Source organism: Lygodium microphyllum, chromosome 15 (genome assembly GCF_053477565.2).
Source record: "Lygodium microphyllum isolate KBCC chromosome 15, Lygodium_microphyllum_v1.1.10, whole genome shotgun sequence".
Classification (NCBI taxonomy): Eukaryota; Viridiplantae; Streptophyta; class Polypodiopsida; order Schizaeales; family Lygodiaceae; genus Lygodium; species Lygodium microphyllum.
In genome coordinates, this window is record NC_141149.1 from 122,669,103 (window position 1) to 122,693,554 (window position 24,452).

The 24,452-nt window shown below is 40.0% G+C and overlaps 1 protein-coding gene across 2 annotated transcripts; it reads right to left on the reverse strand.

Moving 5' to 3' along the window:
• Nucleotides 1-1,086: 1,086 nt before the first annotated feature.
• LOC148025006 (TRAM, LAG1 and CLN8 (TLC) lipid-sensing domain containing protein) lies at nt 1,087-23,940 on the reverse strand. Of its 2 annotated transcripts, XM_087694703.1 has the most exons (5): nt 23,492-23,923; nt 10,059-10,199; nt 1,746-1,865; nt 1,546-1,641; nt 1,087-1,417 (listed from the first exon to the last, which is right to left on the reverse strand). In XM_087694703.1, exons 1-5 carry the CDS (start codon nt 23,738-23,740, stop codon nt 1,310-1,312), a joined length of 714 nt encoding a protein of 237 aa, XP_087550829.1. In that variant the 5' UTR covers nt 23,741-23,923; the 3' UTR covers nt 1,087-1,309. The 2 variants fall into 2 exon arrangements, with proteins under 2 accessions (XP_087550829.1, XP_087550830.1); XM_087694704.1 differs by lacking the exon at nt 10,059-10,199 and having other exon boundaries at nt 23,492-23,940.
• Between the last annotated feature and the right edge of the window lie 512 nt (nt 23,941-24,452).

The window sequence follows — 24,452 nt, forward strand, 5'->3', positions numbered from 1 at the left end:
CATCCGCATAAGCATTACTGATAAAATTCTCACAACATATAGATTGTATCATTTGTACAACCATTTTCCTTTTCAACCCTCTCATTTTGAGAAGTTGATTGAGATTTGTGAACTTCAATCGAACCATCATGTGAACAATGCTAGACTGGTAATATATATATTCTAACAGAAATAAATGCAGTAAATAAGATGAAGTTCAGTTGTTGGCATACAAAGCTTGACACCCAGTGTAACGCTATCAGATTGCTTTATTTTTAATCCCATAAAACTCAATATAGTAATTACTTACAAAACAAAATTTGATGCAGAAAAAATGTTGTTGATAGCAATCACATTGGGAGCATCTTTCTTCTATTGTTATACTCTTGTCGGCACATCCACAGGAACATCACTTTTTCCAATCCACCACTAACATGATACTTGCATCATTAACACCTGAAGAAACTTTGATATTCCAATCGTTCTTATTATACCTTTCTTGGAGTGAAAATGACTGTATTTATGACTAATGTAAAACATGGCTACACTCAGAAAGACTAATGCCTTGCAGATTTCAAAAGCACTTGTGAGTCAAAAAGGGACAGATACAAAAATCTCCTAAAGAATCTCCAAAAGGGAGTGCATCCATCCATAATAGTGGCATCAATGGTTGTTGTGCACTAATAATTCCCATAGCATGGCCATCAAGCGTAAACAATTGATGCCAATGCACAATGTAGTGCAGCAGCCTGCAGTCTCATCATCGAGCCAACTAATTCAAGTAACTGCAAGGTCGTTTGTCATTACATAGCCCCAAGGTCAATTTCCACGACCCAAGTCCACTTATAGTAGGCCATTTCCATTACCTAGTCCAATTATGTAACTCCATAGCCTTTTCCCATTTTAGTCCAGTTGTACTACGCCCCTTTCCAGAACTTAGTCCAATTAGAAATTGCAATGTCCTTTTCCCTGTCCTTAATCCAATTACAAAAATTTAGCTCCTTCCATTACTTATACGGATGTGAATCCAAACCAGAAGAGATGTAATGCATTGCCTGCAACAAGCTGCTTAAGAAGCTTGCTTAACAATTTGGTACTCAAATAACCTTGCCAAACAACATTGCATTAAATTGAGAAGTACATTGACATGTCATGCACGTCTTCCAGTACAGCCCTCATCAGGACAGAAGTTCATGATCAAGCAGACTACTCCCACTTTTCTCTGCATGACTTTGCATAAAGTACATGTGATTGTTGAAACAATCAAAGAATTTGCTGCCATCCAAAAAAACAAAAAAAGATTGGACAGCTACTAGTAGGCCTACTTCCATTACATCCTCTTTTTCTGTTTTCCTTTCTTTGACATTTTGTATATAGCCATCCTTGCAATTTTGTAGAACCAGAAAATGCTCACAAACTGTATGCCCAGGGCCCCAAGCTGTAGTACAGCCAAAAAATATAAGAAATCAGAAGCAGATTTCACAAATAACATCCACTAATTTCATTTCAAGGCTGTCAGAAAATATAGCTTTGCAAAGGCGGATTAGCTCTCCGAACATTACTCACCTTTACAGGTAAGGGGTTGTCTGCAAATACAGTCAAATATACCAAGTAAGGGCCAACTACCAATCTAGCAAAACCAAAAACGAGGGCAAAGCAGACCTGCAAACATTATTAGCAAGCACTCAATATCAGCACACTTCCTCACAAATATGAACCAAGACTTTTGACAATAATTTCATCCTCCAGCCAAGAGGCCAGCTTACATCATTTGCCAAACTCAGAGCTGTATCTTTCAGACCAAGCTCCTTCAGTAGTTCACGGGCATGCATAAATGGGTTTGAGAGCTCTGCTAGCCACAAGCACATCACAACTTCGGTTCCACACTGAATCAGGATAGGATAGCACAAAAAGATTGTATTAGCATAGATAAGATAGACTAAAACTTCTTTAACTGTTATCCAACTTATGACATCAGCAATAGCAATATGATCATATATACACAACAGCAATGTGTTCCTTCAAAAAATTGGGAGTGAAAACAGCTTTAATTCATTTCCTATTTGTAATCCCTTTTTCATTGTGTTGCAGACACAAATATACAGTAACTCTACCAACTTGATCAGAATAAAAGAATAGATGAAAGCAGCTAAGGCTGTAATGCTGCATCATTGCTTTTGTTGCAGTGGAACGCTTCAATATATACCACAAAGTCGTTCAAAAAAATCAGGGCACTTACGAGTGGAAAAAGGATACTCAACTGTAAATATTGGACATCTGGGGTAAATTGTGAAACGAGCGTATGTGGATAGAGGAATGGAGGTAGGCATGATTTGGGAAAGGGTGGGATGGATGGGTTTTGTGAATGATAAGATGTACCAAAAGTAAAATCTTTATCCTCTAGACCCATATCTTCTTACATTCACATGCTGGTATAGGTTTGGGTTTGGGCCTCCATGATTATGTAGGTTTTATACCCATAGGCTGCACATCATAAGGAGTAACAAAAGGACTAACGAAATGAAAAAATATAAGAACATTGCACTAATTGCAATTAGAGCGGATTCATTTGATATGGCATTGTGCCTATGTTTGTTTGTGTCCTTTGCTCAAAGCTTGCAATAAGGGGAAAATGCGCACCAAGAAGATATGCTCCCAGGGGGAGTGCTTTGATGAAGATGGCTGAGACATCTTAGACAGTGTTCTCACATGCTCTTGAAGGCCAAGCTTTCTCAATCAAGGCACAAGTGTCTGTCAAGAGAACCCTATTGTGATACAATCTAAAGACATGCTAGGGCAAACACAAAGGAACATAGAAAGCACAACAGCATGATGAACATAGTCTAACGAATGCTAGATGAAGATGAGTGTGATATATAAAAGTGATTTATACAATAAGGCCTCAAACCTCCATGTTGCAAGGACCGTGGCAAGGGAGAGCTGAGAATAGTGTTGGAGACACCAAAAACATCTTCAAGAGGGTGTTATACTCGTGATGAATCGTAAAACACAGCAGCAACTGTCCACCGAGGTTGATAATGTTGTAGGCACAAAGGAGAGAGCAAAACACAGTCCTTTGGACAGCAGGATGTGGGATGACTCCAAGCAGAAAAACATAAGGTATACCAGCAGATAGCAAAAGATAAAGCCAATAATGACAATAGCAAGCTAGCCTCCAAAAGGGGAAAAGGCAGGCAGCTCAGAGAAAACGTAGCGCATGATGATGACGCCAACTACGGCCATGGCTAGTGACAAGCTCCAAACATGGTAATCAATAGAGGCAGCATTCTGGGCAGCTGGGCAGCAGCTATAGCAGCAGGGCAAACCTCCACCAATGTTGACGATGACCTCCAAATGATGGCAATGCAACCTCTAGGGTTGGGCAGGCTGGGGAGTAAAGGATGATGGCTGAAAAGCAAGAACTAGATGTTGTGCTAAGAATTGCTCTTAGCCACTTAAACAGCCCCAAAACATGCTTATTTTAGGCTTATTTCGTTCGCGGAGAACATCTCAGCCCTTGCTGTCCATCACTGTTCCCTACAGTCTGGCGCCTGTTTCCAGCCCTCCACACACTGATTGCTGCTGTTTTTACCTAGCGACTGACTGCTGATCATCTGCACTGCTGTTGTACAGCCTGCCACATCAGCAAACTGCTGCGTTTGCAGGCCCCAGCTGCTGCCCTGACAGTTTTCTCTCTCCTTCTATAGTCGCTGCAGTTTTTCTCTCCTACAGGCTGTCCTGCCTGCATTTTTAGTCTTTCTCTCTCCTGCAGGCTGTCCTACCTGCATTTTTAGTCTCTCTCTCCTCATTGCGGCCTGCATCAGATCCAGCTTCTCACTGCTGTGTTTGTTGGTGTTCGACATCCAGAGGCTGCCTTGCTGCGATTCGGGATCCGTTCGGAGTACGACACACTCTCCTGCTCATTACCCCTACCTTGATCCTTGAGATACAGGAGTTCGAGGTTCAATATTCATTCATTGCATAGTGTGTTTACTGCATAAGCATCGTATTATTAGTAGTCATATCATTTCATTTATTCACTGTGTTCATTGTCTCTGAGTTGCCCTAGCCCTAACTGTGTTCTTTTATCAGACTGTGCTTTGTCGTACGGTTTCTGTTTATGCTTCTGTGTTAGGGTATTTTCTTTACACTAGGGATCAAACTAGACACCCATAACATGTCCTTTGATAGGGAATTTTCAAGAATTTTATTATTTTTCCTACTGTCCAAAAATAAGCTGTTTTACAGGAGTAAAATTAGGCATTAACACATGATCACTTAGTGGTTATGCAAGCCTTTATTGAGGAAGCTCAGCAAAACTTTCATAGAGCTAGTGCAAAATTTTATTGATTTGATGGGTAGCTAGAGAAAGACAGCAAGAGTTCAAGGATGATGACTAAGTTATGTACATCATTCAAAAGTCACTAGAGTCATGTCATGCATTTGAGGCTGCCATCAATCTTGAAGACAATTACCCAAGTGACCTTCATTTCATATTATGTCACAAAAAGAGAAAGTTGCTTATAGCTCCTGGAAGGGCCCTTGTTTCTTCAAGGTGTCACCGCATCACAATTGGGGATGCGACAAGAAGCAACAAAATGGTGATTGCAGCATTGATGACAACAAGGACACTAATTTCTCACATACAAGGTGCCCCCCTAAGCAAACATTGTAGCTAGAGACTGTTGAGAAACCCTTCACCCGCAATTTGCGTTTTTGTGTTTCTGCGTTTTGCGTTTAGGGTTTGCAGCCCCAAAAAGGGGCACCATCCTAAGCTGACTATGCCTATTTATAGGCCACTCTCTTATTCATTTCTCACGGCTGATTCATTCACTTCGTCACCTCTTCTCTCCAACCTCTCCACTACCCTCTCACCCCTTCAGGAGGACATTGTGGTTCGTGGTTCGTGGCTGTCTTCATCATCTTCCTTGTGCTACGGCACCCTAGTTCCCTTGTATCACATTCACTCCATGATTCAGAACACCATCATTCCATTCATCAGAGTTTCTTCTCTCTTCTCTTCTCTTCTCCATGTTTGCCAAGTTTACTCCGTGTTCCTCCCCACAAACCCTACTGTCTCGCTAGTATGTCATCTTTTGACACGGTCCTCTACCCCAATGAAGGCAAAGATCCTCTACCCCAATGAAGGCAAAGACCAGTGGCGGGTTCAGCATCCACTTCTCTTCTTCTTCCGCTGCATCAAAATCTCGTTTTTGCAAGTTTTAGGTGTTTTCAGCTTGCTGCCCACACCCCTTTCGCAGAGGACATCGCAGTCTCAGCTGTCCCTTGCTGTCATCTACAGCCTGGTGCCTACTTCCAACCTTCCACCTGCAGTTTGCAACTGTTTACAACAAAGCAACTGTTGCTGATCACTCTCCATTCAGAAAACAATCTCGTTTTTGCAAATTCCAAGTATTTCAGCTTTTTGCCCACACCCCAGATGCAAAGGACATCACGGTCCAAGCTGGCCATTGCTGTCTACAACAGTCTAGCGCTTGCTTCCAGCTTATCACACATTGTTCGGAGCTGATTTTAGCATGTTGGCTACTACAGCTTAGCATGTTGGCTACTACAGCTAGTTTTTTCTACGTTTTTTAGTCTCTCTCCTACAACATGCATTTTTAGTTTTTCTCTCTCCTCGCCTACGTTTTTCTACTGGTTGCAACCTCTTACTGCTAGTCGCATCCTCCTCCCACTGGCAGCTCACTTCCAGCCCTTCCACTGCCCTCCTAGCCCTTGAGACGAACATTGCAGTTCATGGTTCATGGCTAACCTCTTCCTTCTTCAACAAGGCACACTGGTATCCATGGCTTCTTTGCCAACAGACGCTCAAACTACTAGGTGCTTCTACTATGGCATCATCGGACACACCACCGATGCTTGCCAACTTCAACCTTTGATCCACACCCCCCCAAAGTATACGCGTCTTCCACCAAGCACTCCTTGTGCCACCTCTCCTTTCTAGGCCACAGAGATCGTTCTGCATCGGCTATCAGAGTACTATGCTCAAGGCAATAAGACGCATCCGATGCGCACTAAGTCCTTTCGAGCACATGAAGGATTGATTGGCACTACAACTTCTTGGAGATCGCCGCAATGCCAACGGCAATCTTCTCCCACCTAACTTTGGGTACAATGGCTACCATGGCCCGCGGTTCTATAGTCCGCTCCGTCGAGAGATAGTGATTGTTTGATACCGTCTCCTTGTCAATCCGCTCCTTCGAGAGACAATGGTTGCTCGACTCCTTCCTCTTCTTTGGCTTTCCGGTCCACTCTATTGAGAAGTAGCGATTGTTGCCTACTCATTGCTCAGTCTAAGCCCCACCCTTCACCCTCACCTACTCAGGTTCGAGAGGCCACCTCTAGGTGTTCTTCACCACCCCAAATATCTTCTTCGACACGACCGGCGGCACTTCCTTCACCCTCAAACATTTCGGAGTCCGTGATCCATGAGTTTTTGGATTCTCTATCTACCTCAGAGGGAGATGATCTTTCTTTGCCCTCCGAGGGGGCATCTACATCTACTGCGACTTCAGAGGGGGCTCCTATTCCTCTGATTTCAAAGGGGGTCCCCACCCACCGCTCAATCCTTCGCACACCCTGGCGGAGGCCTTTTACCTTCTTCTTCTACCCTTGGATGGGGTGGCTTCCTTCCATCGGTCATCTCACCTATTGATTTCCAGGATCTCGAGGATCTACCTAGATCGGAGCCTTGAAGGTTCAACCGCGACTTGGTGATGAGCCCTTCGTATTCCTTCCTGCATGGATGCACGGAGCTAGTGGCTTCTCTCCTTAAGTTGAGTTTCAGGTTCTCCAGTTCTCTCCGTCTACTGTTCTTTACTACAGGTTACCTTTCATGTGGAAATCTTGGATCTTAGGGATCCTCTACATCTTCTTCCTCCTCTTCTTCTTGCCTTGGTCACTTGGTCAGCATGGAGCCAACTCCCGAGATCGAGTACGTACATATCCTTATGGTTCTCGACACCACACAAAGTCTGACATTCCTCCTCTGCATTGCATGTTTTTATCATCTTTGTACTAGGGCGCTTGGGCAAGTGAACAATTTCCCCACGAGAGACACTGTCCAAGTGGCACCTGCTGCATGAGCATTCTTCAGCATGTAGCATTCCATCTCCACCTCACTCTTCTCTTGTTCCCCTTTTTGGGCTTGAGAGGGGGTGTTGAAAAACCCTTCACCCACAGTTTGTGTTTTTACATTTCTGCGTTTTACGTTTAGGGTTTGCATCCCCAAAAAGGGGCACCATCCTAGACTGACTGTGCGTATTTATAGGCCACTCTCATTCACTCCTCAAAGCTGATTCATTTAGTCTGTCACCTCTTCTCTCCAACCTTTCCACTGCCCTCACACCCCTTTAGGAGGACATTGTGGTTCGTGGTTCGTGGCTATCTTCATCATCTTCCTTGTGCTACGGCACCCTTGTTCCCTTGTATCACATTCACTCCATGATTCAGAACTTCATCATTCCATTCATCAAAGTTTCTTCTCTCTTTTCTTCTCTTCTCCGTGTTTGCCGAGTTCACTCCGTGTTCCTTCCCACAAACCCTATTGTCTCGCTGGTACCTCATCTTTTGACACAGATACCACCACTATAGAGGCTATTACCAATGGATAGATCATGAGGGAAAGTTTAGTAGTTCCAAGCCTCACAGGGGGGTCCTATCGTGGACGAGGAGCTCATGGTAACGAATATAATGGGTGCTATGTGGCTCCATTAGATACACCTTCAAAGCATGCCTTTCTTTGCAACATTCCACCCTCTAGTTGAGGTCGGGAGCGTAGCTCGGCTGGTTAGAGCTCACAGCTGTGAGCATGGGTGCATGTGCTCGATTCCCAACTCCCTCAAAATATCAAGCTGCCCTCATCTGCCAAAAGGCATATAAAAACACGAAAAAAAGCATTCCACCCTCTAGTTTATCCCTTCCTCATCAACAGCCACATGGCCATCTCATCCTACCAAGCCTAGGCAATACCCACCTCATTTAGAAGCTCCATGGTGGCCAATGGCTAGCACTAGCAAGAGGAGGTTGATCTTGAGTGCTCTATTTTCTCATTTTCCCAAGGCAAGATGCCCTCTATTTCACTTGGTTGGGCATGACCATCCCACCCCTCACATTTTTATCTAGCACTCTCCTATCCCCCTCCTTTACCTATTCAACGAGTCTAGCAAGCTCACTTGGTGCCCCCCAATTCTGCGATTCACCCTTTTTTGCAAGTGTCACCTTTTTTAACCTCTTCACAAATCCCTACCCATCCTCATCCATCAAGATTATTTTTTCATGGTGTGAGTAAATTTTTCACCATTCCATTTTCCTTGATGCTTCCTACTCGTTATACTACTCTCCTATTTCATTAGCTTCAATCACTTGTGATACACTTTTATTTGCAAATCATGGTGGTGTAGAGATTGATTAAGTGGTTGAGGTTTCTTGTTTTGATTATGACTCAAATGATGTTTTCATTTATTTAGATGCTATTACTGAGAACTACCTTGGCCATCTTAAGGAGAATCCTTATCCATTGGTTGATGATTGCTTGGACGATTAAGCCCTTACAATTTCTTTGCTTGCAAAGGGGGCTACTACTTTACACAATTATTTTAATAACCCTACTAATTTTTGCTTACTTGATGGAAGATATGGCATCACAGAATAGTTTCATCTCACAAGGAGACATTCAAAATCTAGAGGGGCTCTTTCCATCCTAGGTGGCAATTGCCAATATCCAAGTACTTAAGTAAGCCATCTTGATCCCACAAGGGACCAACCACTTCCTCATCTAGGTCCCAAATGAGGCCACCTAGTTCCACATCCTCTAGAGGGCCAACCTAGTTCCACGAGTCTTTTATCTTACTAGTTGACATCTTCACGTTCTACTTACAGCTCCCAAATTTTGCAATTGCTCTCTCTCTCTCCATCTTAGAGGATTCTTCTTATTCCATTCCACTAGACTTTACTCAATATCTGAGGATCTTCCTATATTCGAGTTCCACAGGATGGAGGTTTCAATTCCACTAGCTTGCAAGTTTGAGATTAAGTACCCAAGATCTGTCCTAAGCTTCTTGAAGCATACATGCATTCAAAAAATCAGCTCCTTGACACCTACTCCAATAGCTGGAGTTCCTTTTCCCTAGCTTAACCCAAATCTAGTCAACATGTCTTCAACAAGGCATTACCTGTCAACAGCCTTAGAGATCTCTTGTATAGAGCTAGAGTTGGACCTCCGTGATTGTATCTTTGGTCAAAGGGGGACCATGTTCTAACCCTCATGTCATCATACACATGTGACATGACATGTGACCCCTCAACTCATTTGGGTTCCTCTCCTTTGATGTTGAGGATCATATGTCCATCTGCACATTGGGCACCCTTTGCCATGTATGCGCAATGTCCAAGCACCAATTTTGCCACATGTGAGCATGACTATTTTAGGCCAGTCAATTTTCCAATTTGGACCTACTTATAGACTAAACATACTTCATTTCACATTCAATATTTCATTGCACCTGGAGTTTACAGCCTAGGATCATTCAACAGTCTGCAAATCCCTTTACCTTCTTCACCTTCGCATTGTTCCCCCTTCTTTTGCTCCTTCATTTCCATCAGGCCTCTGAAGTAATCAACACTTGAGTCTTTAACCTTTTATTTCATCATGGAGATTCACACCATTTGGGATTTTTCTTTCACTATTTTAAAAGCATTATGAGAAAGCCATCCAAAAGGAAAGGGGGGGGTGGTTGGGTGGGGATAGTAGTTATATGGAGTCATTTTTGAGGTTTTTTTAGGCGTTTGGAATCTATTACAAGCATGCAAATCCAAATTGCCTTTGTTCATGCTTTCACATTTTTTGTGAGCTATGACTAGATTTGCATGTCTGGTTTAGGCTCCATCCCGGTCCTGTTACGTGAGTATGACATACAAAATGCACCTAAAATCTATCTATCGATTATACTTGGATCAATCTCATCAATCAATAAATATATGAAGTTTCACATTACACACAACTGATCCATTGAAAGCATAAAGGCAAACAGCAAAAAGCTAATACACAAAAATCGTACCTTGTTGTAGAAGACAGAATATCCAAGGACACTGATTGCAACAATATGATGGACTGTACTGGAATAATCTATGGGTGTGTCGAGGAGACAACAAAAGAAATCATAAATAAAATATCCCAAGCTTATCGTCATCGCTCTCGTCTGTGCAAAAGAACCTCATCCGCTATTAGCCATGTCCAAAACCCACTAATAAAGAAAACCACTTCACTTAGATTTCAGACAAGTGAACACTCATATACTGAACCAGACAAGACAAGAAAATTAGAAATCAGCTTACCAACCTCAATTTCTGCCCAAAAACCCATAAATAACAAACATGAAAACAATGGACTTGTGAAATGCATTAATGTTAACATGATAATAGCTAAGCAAGAATCCTATCTTGCATTTCATGATGTCATTTAAGACAGTAAAAGACACCGAATTGACTTGGCTCGTTGGATGTCTAAAAAAAAGTAACTTAGCATAGAAAGCTTTAACAAGACAAAAAGGAGTTGCATTAGGATAAGCTACAAAGAATAAGCTAGAGTTGAAACCCCTCGTGCTCAAACAAGGCCCCCCGCTCAATCAATCCTGAAAAAGACGCATTGAAGAACATAACCAGAATATCTACAATGTACTCTTTGGCATTTATACTCCATCCCAGCACAAACTTGACTAACATGATGACTTTTAGACTCCATCAATGACTAAACTACCTCCTATGTGTGTCCCCTTCAAAAGGTAGCATGTGAATATGCCCCAACTCGATCACAGTCACAAAAACAAACTGAAGCTCCACTTCACTTGGTAGAATCAAAGAATCTACGACATGGGGTATTGAAAGATATGGCATGTAAAGTATCCTCTCAAATGATTACTTCATTCTAGAATTTATTCTCATTATTGATACTTAGTTTTGCATGTATAGTTAGTACCTGAGAAACAATTGCCAATTTCTAGATTATGGAATCACCTCGGCTGTAGGAACACATGCATATACTCTCCCTATCTGTTGCATCATTTGTACCATCAGTTGTAGGAACACATACATATACTCTCCCTATCTGTTGCATCATTTATATCACAAAGCCAGGGGAAGCAAGTGCATAAATGTTCAATGAAAGAGTATAAATGCACCAGAAGGAAATCTGAATAGTTTATCAAAAGCCCAAATTTTGTACGTGTGTGTGCATTGCTAGTTAACATGATGACAATGGAGTAAAGAAGAATGGATGAATGACTCAATAAGCACACAATGATGACAAGTGGCTATCAACAGCCAAGAAATCCCTAAGACTCAGTCAGCCAAATCAGTGGCTATAGACCAATAACCGGTAACCAATTGAGCAAGAACCAACAAGATTGAGTTCCTAATACTCCCCACTAACTAAGTGATGGGACTCATGAGCATGAGATCAAGAATTTGCAAACATCCCCTCTAATATCCTAGGTGTGCTACTGATTACCCGAGGAGCAAGAATGATGGAGAAACAAAGGTTATGGATGAGCCTTCAAATGTGAAGATGTCTACAAAATTGTCCCTTGCAACTCAAAACAATACACAAGCTCTAGCTCCCACACAAAAATTTATTCCTAAACAAAGTGATAGTTGTAACCAACCTTTTATATATAAATTGCTGCCAAGACATCTTGGCTCAATGATTCGAATTAATTTAACGCTCATGTGCTTCGAAAGGTGATTTATATTACGTGAGTGTTCAAATGTAAAGATATCTACAGAATTGCCCCTTGCAAAAACAATACACAAGCTCTAACTCCCACACAAAAATTTATTCCTAAACAAAGCTATAGTTGTAACCAACCTTTTATATATAAATTGCTACCAAGACATCTTGGCTCAATGATTCATATTAATTTGATGCTCATATACTTTGAAAGGCAATTTGTATTATGTGAGTGCTTTAAAATATGATTGAATGTTTATTTTTTCTATCTAAGAGCGGCCAATGGCCAAAATGCCCTATAATTATACTTTCGTCATCATTGACAAGATGCCCAAGATAAATTAAAAGTTTAGTCGAGCAATTAGCAACTATCTCAAATTCTTAACCATTTGAGAGATTTTTAGAGTAGAAGGTTTAGAAGCTTTTTTTCTTTAGAAAAGTGACATATGGCATCTAGAATAGGACATGTGTCATTTTGAAGAGACAAGTATCCTTACATTCACTTGTCATTTTTAACAAACACTTGTCATTTGTAACCTCTACTTTCCACTTTTAAGCACCCAAGTCCCACCGCCTATATATTGGAGGTCTCTCTCTTCATTTAGAAAAAGCTCTTATGCTGAAACTTTAACCACGTGCTTTGTACTCTCCTATCTATCTCTCTTCCAAGAAGCACTTTCTACTTAGCTCGATCTAATCCAAGCACTAAAGAATAAAATCAGCTTATTGCCCGAGGTTTGTAGAAATTAGGGTTTTAAAAACCCTAATATTCATAATTGCAGCAAAGCAAACTTTTATGTATGGTTCAAGCACTCGATGCCCATGGTTTGTTTCGATAAATTCTTGTAAAGAGGGAGAGATTGTTTTCCCTCTTAACATGATGTCAACTCTCTCTCTCTCTCTCTCTCTCTCTCTCTCTCTCTTTTCTAATTTTCATAGTGAAAATTGATCGAGTCGGTTAGTTCAAAGAATTGTCATTCTCGTGTTCTTTCCCACATTTACATTGGTATCACTGCAAGGACTTCTTCTTTGTAAGAACTTTTCTGGGTGACAAGATCTTTGCATCCAATTCTCTCACCATGTTAAGAGACGAATAAGAGAACTTTGGTAAACAAGCGGAAGGCTTCTAACACTCTATATCTATATTCTTCTCTGATTATGAGAAGATGCAAAGATATAAGGAGCTAGAAGTTAATCCAAAAATTCAAGTTTTTATGGAGAGAAGAGCTAAAGTATGGACTGAAGTGGAGGTCTTTTGAGATTTCCTTATCGAGAAGGATCTTAAGATAGATGGTATTACAGCTGCGAACACCTATCTCAACATAAAAGGGTATCAATGTTATTGACGTAATTAAGTCTATGAAAGGTAACACATTACCTATCATTCAGGAATCCATCCAAGCAACGCCTTCAAAGTCTCATCATACACAAGCTGCTTTCTCTTGTCCCAAGAATCCCTTCATGAAGAAAGACAAGGAGAAATTCAAAGAACTGGCCATTTCCATGGTAGCCGAATCTCCATAGCAAAGAAAAACGATGCAAAAAGAGACTTCAAGCCAAGAGAGAAGAGCGTCAAGTTTAACATTTTCTATGGTAAGAGAGATTCTTAGAAAGCTATGTCTTTTGCTAGACAATTTAATACTGCTTTTGGTAGTGAAGATTATATTTAAAAAATCATCCGCTTTGAATTGGTGCCTCAAAGTTGTTCAAGAGGAAAAGTAACCTAGGTCTTGGAAAGAGTTTAAGGAGATGTTCAACAAGAAGTTTTTGCCTTTATCCTTTGAAGCCAATGTGCAACAAGAATGGAACAAGCTGAAGCAAAGTCATGGAGACAATGTTGAAACATATATCAATAGGTTTACAACTGTTTCTCTTAAATTTACATCTCTTGATAAAGTTCCATCCAATATTACATCCAATAATACAACGAGCTGTCAAGATGACAAAGTCTAATACTTTGAAAACAAACAAGGAGCGAATGAGATTCTTAAAGAAATATAAAGATTGTTTTGCAGATACTTTACCTGACAAGTTACCACCAGAGAGACCAAAAGATCATCACATTGATCTCATTCATGGGAGCTCATCTCCAAATAGGCTAACCTATCATGTGAGTCCAACACAAAAAGAGAAGATTATAAAGCAAGTGAAAGAGCTCTTGGAAAAGGGTTTAATAAGACCCAATTCCTCACCTTTTTGCCCTCCAGTCCTCTTAGTGCAAAAGAAAGATGGATCTTGGCGCATGTGTATGGACTACAGGGCCCTCAATAAAATTATAATTTAGAATAGGTTTTCCATTCCAAGAATTAATGTTAAAAAGAATCTTTAGAGCACATCGGAAGTTTACAGGTATTTTCTTTAATGATATTTTGGTTCATTTAAAAAATTAAAAAAAACATAAGCAACACTCAAATTGTGTTTCAAGAACTCCGCAAATACAAACTTTATGTTTCTTGGGATTATGCTCTTATTACATGAGATTCATTAAATGATTTGTAGTGGTTACTGGACCATTGCATGATTAAACTAATAAAGCATTGACATTGCAGTGGACTAAACTAAATAAGGAAGCTTTTGAAACTCTAAAGTTCTATATCGGCAAAAAACCTATTTTGATTATACCTAATTTGTTAAAACATTTCTTGTGGAATGTGATGCTTCAAGAGACTACATTGGTGCAATCTTAAACCAAGGCCGTACAATTGCTTACACGAGCAAAATGTTGAAAAATGCAAAAAAAAAAAATGCTACTACCTATAAAAAGGAGTTAATGGCTATCATTCAAGCTTTAAAAGATTGAAGACACTATCTTTTAAGTGGAAAACTTCTCATCAAGACAAATCATGACAGTTTGAGACATTTTCTCAACCAACCAAAGATTTTCGAAAAGCATATTTGATGGGCTAATTATTTAGCTCAATTTAACTTTCGAATACTGCATATTCTTGAAAATCAAAAGAAGGTAGCTAATGCCCTGTCAAGAATATCTCAAATTCATGCAGTATTCATGATTCATCAATAAATTTCACTAGTATGAGACACATATATGCTTTTGCTAAAGATTTTAAAATCACTTGGGAGAGTTAACAACTTTATAAAAGATAAACTTCTATGCTATCAAAAATGGATTTCTTTTTATGGAGAATTAGTTATGTGTTACTAAATATTTCAAGCCTAAAGTAATGGAAAAATGTCATGCAACTCCTTACATGGCTCATAGAGGTATTTTGGCCATAATCAAGACACTTGCAATGTATTTATTTTGCCTAAGTCTTTGATGAGACATTGAACAATTTTTCAAAGAATATCTTATGTACCAAAAGATTAATTTCATCACCAAAAGCTTACAAGGCTTTTGTAATCATTACCAATTCCAAACCAACCTTCGGAAAGCATTGCTATGGATTTTATTTTTAGCTTCCAAAATCAACAAACGATAATGATGACATATGAATTATCATTGAGAGATTTAGCAAATTGACATTTCATTCCAATCAAGAAGACTATCAAGTCTCAACTTATGGCAAAAATATTTATTTAACAAATCTTTAAGTATCATAGGTTACCACAATCCATCATGGGTGATAGAGATCCACAAACCACTAGTCTCTTCTAGCGAGCTCTTTTTAAAAATTTGGATACAAAGCTTGCTTTTTCTTCTTCCAATCATCCTCAAACAAATGGCCAAAATGAGATAACCAATCTCATAATATTGTATATGCTAAAGTGTTATTACCAAAAAACCAACCAACAATTGACAAAGTATTTACCTTTGGTACAATAAGCCTATAGCAACACAATTTATATTTCTACAAGTAAAGCACTATTTAAAATCATATATGAAAAATCATTCTTAATACCTATTCTCAAAACAAAGAAGATATTTCATGTTGATGAGTTCATAAGTAATAAAGATACAACTTTTGCCCAAGTTAGACGAGCTATTCAAATATCTCAAGAAAAACAATAGAAAATAGTAGATAAGCATAGAAAACACTTGATTTCACAAAAGGGAGATTGGGTATGACTGAAATTTCACAAAGCTCGTTAACGAAGCTCTAACAAGCCTTCATCCCAAGTCACTAAGCTCACAACAAGAAAATATAGGTCATTTCAAGTCAATGAAAAGATTAATGATGTTTATTATAAGTTACAACTTCCAAAGCATTGGAGAATTCACAATACTTTTCATATCCATCTTTTCAAGCCTTATGAAGAGCCTTCACTATTGGAACCTGTAATAGAGCATCCACTTGAAGTAGAAACAAGAGGAGATACTTCAACAATAGCAAATAGTCTTTTATATGATTAGGAAACAATAAAGAAATATTTCTACAAAATTCCTTCTAAATTTTTAAAATTGCTCTCATTTAGATTCTAAATGGATGCTCGAGAAGTATTTTAAAGACTATCTAGAAATACTTACAACTTATAAAGAAGTTGTAGGATCAGAAATACATCAAGCAACATCTCAAAAACAAGACGGATCTCAAAAGAAAGGGATGTAATAAACCTTTCGTATATCAATTGTTACGAAGAAATATTGGTACAATGATGCCAAATTAATTTGATGCTCAAGTACTTTGAAAGACGATTTATGTTATTTTAGTATTTCAAAATATAGTTAAATGTTCTTTTTTCTATTTAAGAGTCATAAATGGCCAAAGCGCTCTATAATTATACTTGGGTCGTCATTGATGAGATGCCCAAGAGAAATTAAAAGTTTAGCCGAGCGGTCAAATCAACCAAAAAGCTCAAATGACTAAGACTTTTACACTCAATCATATTCACTAAAAGCTCATATAATGAGTGGTTTCAAAAACTGACACCACATGCTCATATTCAAAGAAACAAACCATGAACTAGTAAACATATACAATGACACTCTCCAAAAGCTAAATTTGGCGACTCTTAAAATTTAGGAGAATACTATTTTTGAAAGTTGCTCAAATGGAATTTCTCTTCGCGTCAAGCTCTCGAATTTAGCAAGAAACAATTTGGTCTTTAGCAACTATCTCAAATTCTTAAACATTTGAGAGATTTTTAAAGTGAAAGGTTTAAAAGCTTCTTTCTCTAGAAAAGTGACATGTGACATCGAGAATAGAACATGTCATTTTGAATAGACAAGTGATCCTACACTTGTCATTTTCAACAAACACTTGTCGTTTGCAGCCTTTACTTTGGACTTTTGAGTATCCCAATCTCACACCTATATATTGAAAGTCTCTCTCTTCGTTTGGAATAAGCTCTCATACTGAAATTTCAGTCACAAGCTTTGTAGTCTCTTATCTATCTCTTATCCAAGAAGCACTTTCTACTTAGCTTAATCTAATCTAAGCACTAAATAAGAAAATCAGCTTGCTGCTCAGAGTTTGTAGAAATTAAGATTTCAAAACTCTACTTTTCAAAATTGCAATAAATCAACTCTTTTGTATATGGTTCAAGCACTTGGTGCCCGTGGTTTTGTATCGATAAATTCTTCTAAAGGGGGAGGGGTTGGTTCCCCTCTCAACACGGTGCCAACTCTTTTTTCTCTCTCTCTCTTGCTCTCTATCTTCTAATTTTCATGGTGATAATTAATTGAGTTAATTAAGTTCAAAGTATTGTCATTCTCACATTTTTCCCATCGTTCAAAACTATCAAAAGCAACGTAAAGCATCCATGCCAACGATGGACATGAAGAACCAAAGGGTTCACAATGGGAATAACAGCAACAATGAAGGGTATACGAGAGAAGAGAAAAAGTAGTCTTTCCATAAAGTAAAGGCCCTTTGAGATGAGAATTCCTAAAAGAGCTCCTGAGACCACAACTACATCACCAATATTGATATCCCTCTCTAAAAGGGATGGGGATTTGAGGGAACAAGACATAATGGCTGACGCTAAGGAGAACCCTACATAAATTAAGGAAGATGAAGTCAATAAAGCCCACACTCCTAACAACTTCTCCAACAAATGGCTCTGAAAGGTACCATCTTCTACAAAGATGACCCCATTGATGAAGATAACTCGGGTATCAAGGTAGGTAAGGCCATAGACCGATAGGAGATGGAAGCCCAAATTCAAAACATGGAGGACTTTCCTCACAGAACTCAAATATGGACAACTACATAGAATCGGCATGGTACCCATACCACTAAAGCTTCTTCTCTTTGACAAAATTAGAGTGGAAATAAGATTCCGATTTCATCTTCTTTTGTACTTTCCCTAATGATGCACTAATCTCAAAATAATCCTATATCCTATTGTCACATATCCTACTCAAGAACTATAACGACTAACCCCTCCTTGTCCTCAACATGTAAGGTGAGATTCTCATGTAGAAGGTATCAAATTTTTTGTAAGATAAATGTAACAATAAGGTCATGGCCATGTCATCCGACACCACCTCCTTTCCAAGGGATACAAGCTTATCTCGTATCTCCTCCATCTTAGTATATGATATTTCATGGTTGAGGAATTTGCAATAGCGAGTTATCATAGCATTATCGCAAGAGTCATCATGTGTGCAGAGGTCTTTATTGAACTAAAAATGCATTATAAACTAATAGGCTCTTTTATATTCCCCAAAACTCAAATATTACCAAACTTTCATTAAAACAAAATGCGTTCCTAGAGAATTTCTCTACCCCATAAGCAAAACCCTAATTTGGGAGGACCCTTTTGCATCTATAAATAGATAGGATGTCCATCATTGAGCCCATCCTGTCTTTGTAGATTTCTACCATTGGCTCTCCTTTCTCCATTAGGTGCCCTCTCCAGCTATTGCCAAGGTGATCCACAACCGACACCCATCAGCCTCGAAACCTAATCAGCCTGTGTTTCACTCTAGTCTGCTACAGTCTACCCCTCCAGATGCTCTCGTGGACATTAGTTACCGGTCACCTTCCTCCAGAAGCTGTTGTACAATTTGCATTTGCTGCCCCAGGTGATGATGTCATTGCTGCACCTGCCACAGCTGTTTTGCTGTCCAACAAGCTGCCCTGCATCAACTTACACTTCTACAGTTGTCACCCTACTGCCTACAGCTCCAATTATCAGTTTCCAGCCTTCGATCAGTGATACACTACTACATTTACCAAATTTCAGCCTTCAGACTGCTCTATTTTGCTGTCCAGCAAGCTGTCCTGCATCAACTTACACTTCTACAGCTGTCACCCTACTGCCTACAGCTCCAGTTATCAGTTTCCAGCCTTCGATCAATGATACACTACTGCAAGTTGCCAAATTTCAGCCTTCAGATTGCTCTGTTTTGGTATCATCCTGCTGCCCTTCCACATTTAGCACTCTTTCAAGTCTGACTGGTGGTTATAGAACTTGGGATTCATCTCTAGTGGACATCACACTCCGACTACTCCCTTAGCCTGCTCCCACGAGAGCCACCAACTGTTGGACAGCTCTGCCCTTTAGCATCTTGTACATTCTTTCCTTCATTTACAGCATTGATTCATTCACTGTAAAGTTCTCTTTCTTCTCTACTTGTATGTTTGTGTTTTTGTGTTTTTCATTTATTGCATCATTGTCTAAGTTATTGTGTGTTAGAAGTATTCGTACATTCTGTGTTTTCTTAGTGCAAAACCTAGCATATCTTCATATGGTATCAAAGCCGATGCTCTTCTGAAGAGTATCTTATGGCTATAGTGGAGGCTTGGTTTGGGCAAGACACACGAAGGACATGTAATTAATTCATGATGGCTCAACCCACTCCATCTTTGGATCCTCTTATGCTTTCTCGAGCTACTCCCATGGAGGCTTTGTTGAGGTAGGATGGTCTTGATTTGGAGGACAACGCTTCATCTACTAACCATACTTTTAGGGTTCATTCACAACAGCCCAGCTCTTCTTCGTCCCATACCTCTTCACAAGGTACATCTCAATTGGAGCACTCCCCCGACGATACTAATCACCTCTTAGTTGAGGAAAGACTATCCACTTGGACACAGCCGAACATTCAAACTCTTCACAATCAAGCCCAACAGCAGGTTTATACAATCCACCTTTGTGTGAGTCTAATTTTGTCTATATTGCTCCTTTAATTATGCAAAGAACTAATTGTAAGTCACCATGGAGACCTAGATTGGTACCGGTATGGATTTGAAAAAAACTATGTTCAAAGATGTTCCACAAGAGATAATCCTTCATTTTTTATTTCATTTGAGTATGAGTTTGGTGCTTCCCATTCACCTTCACATTCCCCACCCTTCCCTCGTGCTTTCACTTCACATTTAGATTTTTCTTAAACCTTTACTTTAGAACTACAATAGGTTATCCAGTCTTAGCACACATTGTCTTTAATGCACACCAAGGTTTTCGGCCATCATTAGACACTTAGAGGTGTACCATTCTGCAACTTGGTTCATCTTTAAAAGGAATGCCATCCTTTAACATTATGCCTTACACACCCGTAATTGTGTCATGCTATCAAGGGAGTGGAAAGGAATTACCTCCACATTTAGACCCAGTCCCATAGACCCAATACCGCCTTCCCCAATTGACCCTAAACATAAACCATGTTTCAATGCCAATGGTCAATCTCCTTCTTTCAAGGAAAAAAAGAGAGACTCACACCCTCACAGAGACCCACCTGGCACTTCTTGCCAAAAAAGAATAGGTTTTGCACATTTTGCCAAAAACCTAGCCCTACAAATGATAAAGACCAAAGGTTTTAGACAAACCCAAAATCACCTCATTCATAACTAAGAGTCTTGTGTCCACACCAAAGCAAGATCCAATCCCCATTTCTCCTTCCAACAGTGATAGTGCCACTCCAAGGAGGTTGGCAAGGGGTCTTTCCTAGGGTGGTAGTATAGTTTCTCCACCCCCTGGTATCTATGTTCATCAATGGCTTGCCAGCAATATGGTGGATCTTGGATCTCCCCCTCAATCAATGTCTTATGACATCTTTGACTAGTTCAATCGTTACCTTCTCCTAGGCTAGTCTCTTAGTACTCCTAGGTTACCCTTAGGCTAGTTAGGTTACATTTTCTTTAGGTTTAGCCATATTCTTTCAAGTCTTCCGCTGCATTCTACACTGACTTAAGCTTTCTTTTTCGTTTAGCACAACATCCAAAGCATCTCAATATAAAGCATCTACTATGTAGGTTTCTTTCTGGATCCTTTCATGCTGGGTTTTGTATTTCACTTAAGACTAACATTGCAGGCATATTACTGGTCCTACCTGGACTGAAGGTTTGTTTTCTGGTTTCTACCTTAGAGAATATTGCGCCCATTAGCATGGAGATGGAGACAGTATCTTCTCTCTTTATATCGGATCTTGTGCATTCTTCTCTTGACATCCATCTTTCTTTAGTTTTAGCTGAGGTGTTTTTTTTTATCATTCAACCATCATTTCCTACACTACTAGTTTGTTTACTTTTCATGACAAGTGCACTCCTACTTTGGTGGTTGTGCCTTCGCATTCTTAGCTAGTATTAGAGCCATCTCCCAAGGTGGAGTTTCGTTCATGCCTACAACACTTGGTTAACATTAGAGCCATCTCCTAAGATCAAGTACACGCAAACCCAACTACCCTAGTGGTTGACACTTCCCCCACTCTTCTAGTCGGGGAGTGTTAGGTCTTACTTCTTCGTCCATTAGATCCATTTGCAAGGTGGACTACTATCTTGTTGTTTTTCAACTAGCATAGAGCCATCTCCCAAGGTTGAGTTTTAGGCTTGCCTATGTCACTTGGTCAGTATTGGAGCCCTCTCCCGAGATCGAGTATAGGCATGTTCCACATACTTGATGGCTAATTCTCCTTTGGCTATTCTAACTAAGGGATGTCAAGTCTACCTTCATCATTAGATTCATCGTGGTTCTTGAAACCACAAAGACCGACATCAAGCTCCTCTTCCTCCTTCAACATTGACATCCATGGTTGAGGGGGTTCCTACCCTTTTTTGGTATTCTACACGTTTTGGCATTTGTCTTTGATATCAATCTCCTTCCCCTCAGTTTCCAACCTTTTATCAGTGGTACACTATTGCAATTATCAAATTTTAGCCTTCAAAATGTTGCAATTTGGTCACAGCCTACCGCCCTTCCACATTCAGCACTCCTTTGGCTCCGATTGGTGGTTATAGCACTCAGGAACCATCTCTGATGGATGTCACACTCCGACTACTCCCTCAGCCCACTCCCATCAGAGCCACCAGCTATTGGACAACTCTATCCTTGAGCATATTATACATTCTTTCCTTCATTTACAGCACTGATTCATTCACCTCGAAGTTCTCTTTCTTCTAAACTTATGTTTGTGTTTTTTGGTATTGCATTTATTGCGTCATTGTTTGAGTTAGTATTTCATATGTGCTAATACATTCTATGTTTTCTTAGCGCAAACCCTAATATATCTTCACAGTCTTAACCTAATAAATTGAAGACAATCAGTTCCAAACTTCAATGATACTACAAACGCGCCAAACATAAACAAGAGTTGACGAAGAGAATTGGCTAATCCCACAAGGCTATTGAATCCACTACCAATCCAATTTGAGGGTCCATAATGAGACAAGGAGTAGGGACAATAACAAAGTCCCAGTAGTTTAATGTGTCAAGCACACTCAATCTTGCAATAGCAGCCCCTCTAAATGATCAAGAACTCTTGATACTTCCAAGGCTTGATGTGGTCAAAGGCTCTAATCTAGACTTTGTTACTATTTAGGAGCCCCTCTAAATGATCAAGAACTCTTGATACTTCCAAGGCCGGATGTGGTCATCAGCTCTAATCTAAACTTTGTTACCCAAGTCCACAACATGGCTGTTGGTCATGGCAACATGCATCTTGCAAATCCAAGTCATATCATATCATTGAATGGATTTCATGGTCCTTGTCACTAGGCAAACCCTCTAAAAGATCAAGACCTCTTGATAGTTTAGGGTCATATTTTGATCCTTGTGTAGATCCAAATTATGTCGTATTTTTTTACAAGTTTCGTAGTTCTTATCATTTAGCAGCCCCTCTAAATTATCGAGAACTTCTGATAGTTTGGGGTCATATTTTCAAATGGAAACTATCATATTTTCAAATGGATTTCATGGTCCTTATACAAATCTAAATTATGTCATATTTTTGAACGGGTTTCATAGTGCTTGCCATTAAGCAGCCCCTCTAAATGATCAATAACTCTTGATAGTTTCAAGTTCCAATGCGGTCAAAGGCTCTAATTTAAACATTGTTAACCAAGTCCACACCCTGGTTGTTGATCATAGCAACATGCGTCCTGCAAATCCTAATTATGTCACATTATTGAATGGATTTCGAGGTCCTTGTCACTTAGCAACACCTCTAAACAATCAAGAACTATGATAGTTTTGAGATCCGATGTGGTTAAACGCTCTCATCTGAACGTTGTTCGTCCACTCCCTGGTTGTTCGTCATGGCAACATGCATCATGCAAATCGCTTTTTAACTGGAACAGTTTTGCTATGCTAATGTAGTATAGCAAACAGTATTCTTTCCCCTTGTTTTAGTTGTGTTTGTGTGGTTTTGCGTTTCTACAGGTAAGGTCTTACAAATGAGATGTGGCCTTGCCTTTTAACAGGCAAACCTCTTTCAAGGTGAGACATGGTCTTGCGTTTTAACAGGCCAAGCCTTACAAATTTGACCATTGTTTTGCAATTTGAGCTGCTAAGTCTGCAATCATTTACATGATCGCTTTTGCGAACATCTGATTTGGAAGAATGGAAGCGCGCTGAACGTGTTACAAGGGAACATCACAAAAATACACCATTTCTGCAAAATCTTTCGAAGGGATATGATCGGACCTGCATGGGAGAGGGGGCGGATTTGAGAGGCCAAAAGATGTGGTGCCAGTCCTGGACGGACATGGAGGCGAGGGTGAGGGAGACGAAGACGTGGATGAGGGAGACGATGCGGTTGCAGAAGTCGTGCGATCGCCTGGGGAGCAGCAGGAAGCGCACGGCCACGAAGGCGGCCGTCCACGCGCACAGCGCCAGGCCGAGCGCCTCTCCTTTCTCTCTTTCGCCTCCCTCGCCTCTTAACAGCACCTCCATGGCCACAGCTCTCCCGCCTGGGCGGAGACGTCGGAGGGAGGAGAAATGGAGTTGCTAGTTTGTGCGTGCTGAGTCCTGACGAGCCGCTCTTGTGGCACGTGCTTTATGAGCTTACCCGAGTCGCATTCATCTCGTCCTTCCTTCGAATGGGCAAGGGGGTCCCGCGCCCAGCTCTTCGCCACCAGATGTTGTCTGTGATATTTGTACCCTTAAGCCTCACACCCACACTAACAAAGGCGCACTATCGCACACAAGAGCATTGCCCCGCTTGTGTGTGTGTGTGTGTGTGTGCGTGCATGCGTATCTTTATACACGCGCGAACATTATCGCGTGCAAGAACATAACCCTTTTTTTGGTGACACAGAGAGAGAGAGAGAGAGAGAGCGCAAACCACCACCCTTATTTTTTTTAATCCAATAACAAACCTAGCCGATTTTAAGGGGAAATTAGTTGGTTTTATAAGTAAATTGTTTTAAAAATAGCCGATTTTTATCAAGACAAACTTCAATTTCCATCAATTTCTAAGAAATCCAACTGATTAAAAATACACTAAAGGACTATTTTCTGTGAACCCTAGAGAGAATACCCTTTTCTTTAATTTTATAAAATAATCTCTTATTTCTCAAAAAGCAATATATCTACACATTTCAAGGCTAAGTGGACCACTTAATTGAAGTTACCACTCGATAATTTCCTTGGAACTTGCACCACC

Bases quoted from the DNA above. Each gene is read 5' to 3' on its own strand.
- LOC148025006 (XM_087694703.1), bottom strand. From the start codon at position 23,740: ATGGAGGTGCTGTTAAGAGGCGAGGGAGGCGAAAGAGAGAAAGGAGAG. The intron at 1,642-1,745 runs GTAAGCTGGCCT...TAATGTTTGCAG, and splicing joins CTCTGAGTTTGGCAAATGAT to GTCTGCTTTGCCCTCGTTTT. The intron at 1,418-1,545 runs GTGAGTAATGTT...GCTGTACTACAG, and splicing joins ACAACCCCTTACCTGTAAAG to CTTGGGGCCCTGGGCATACA.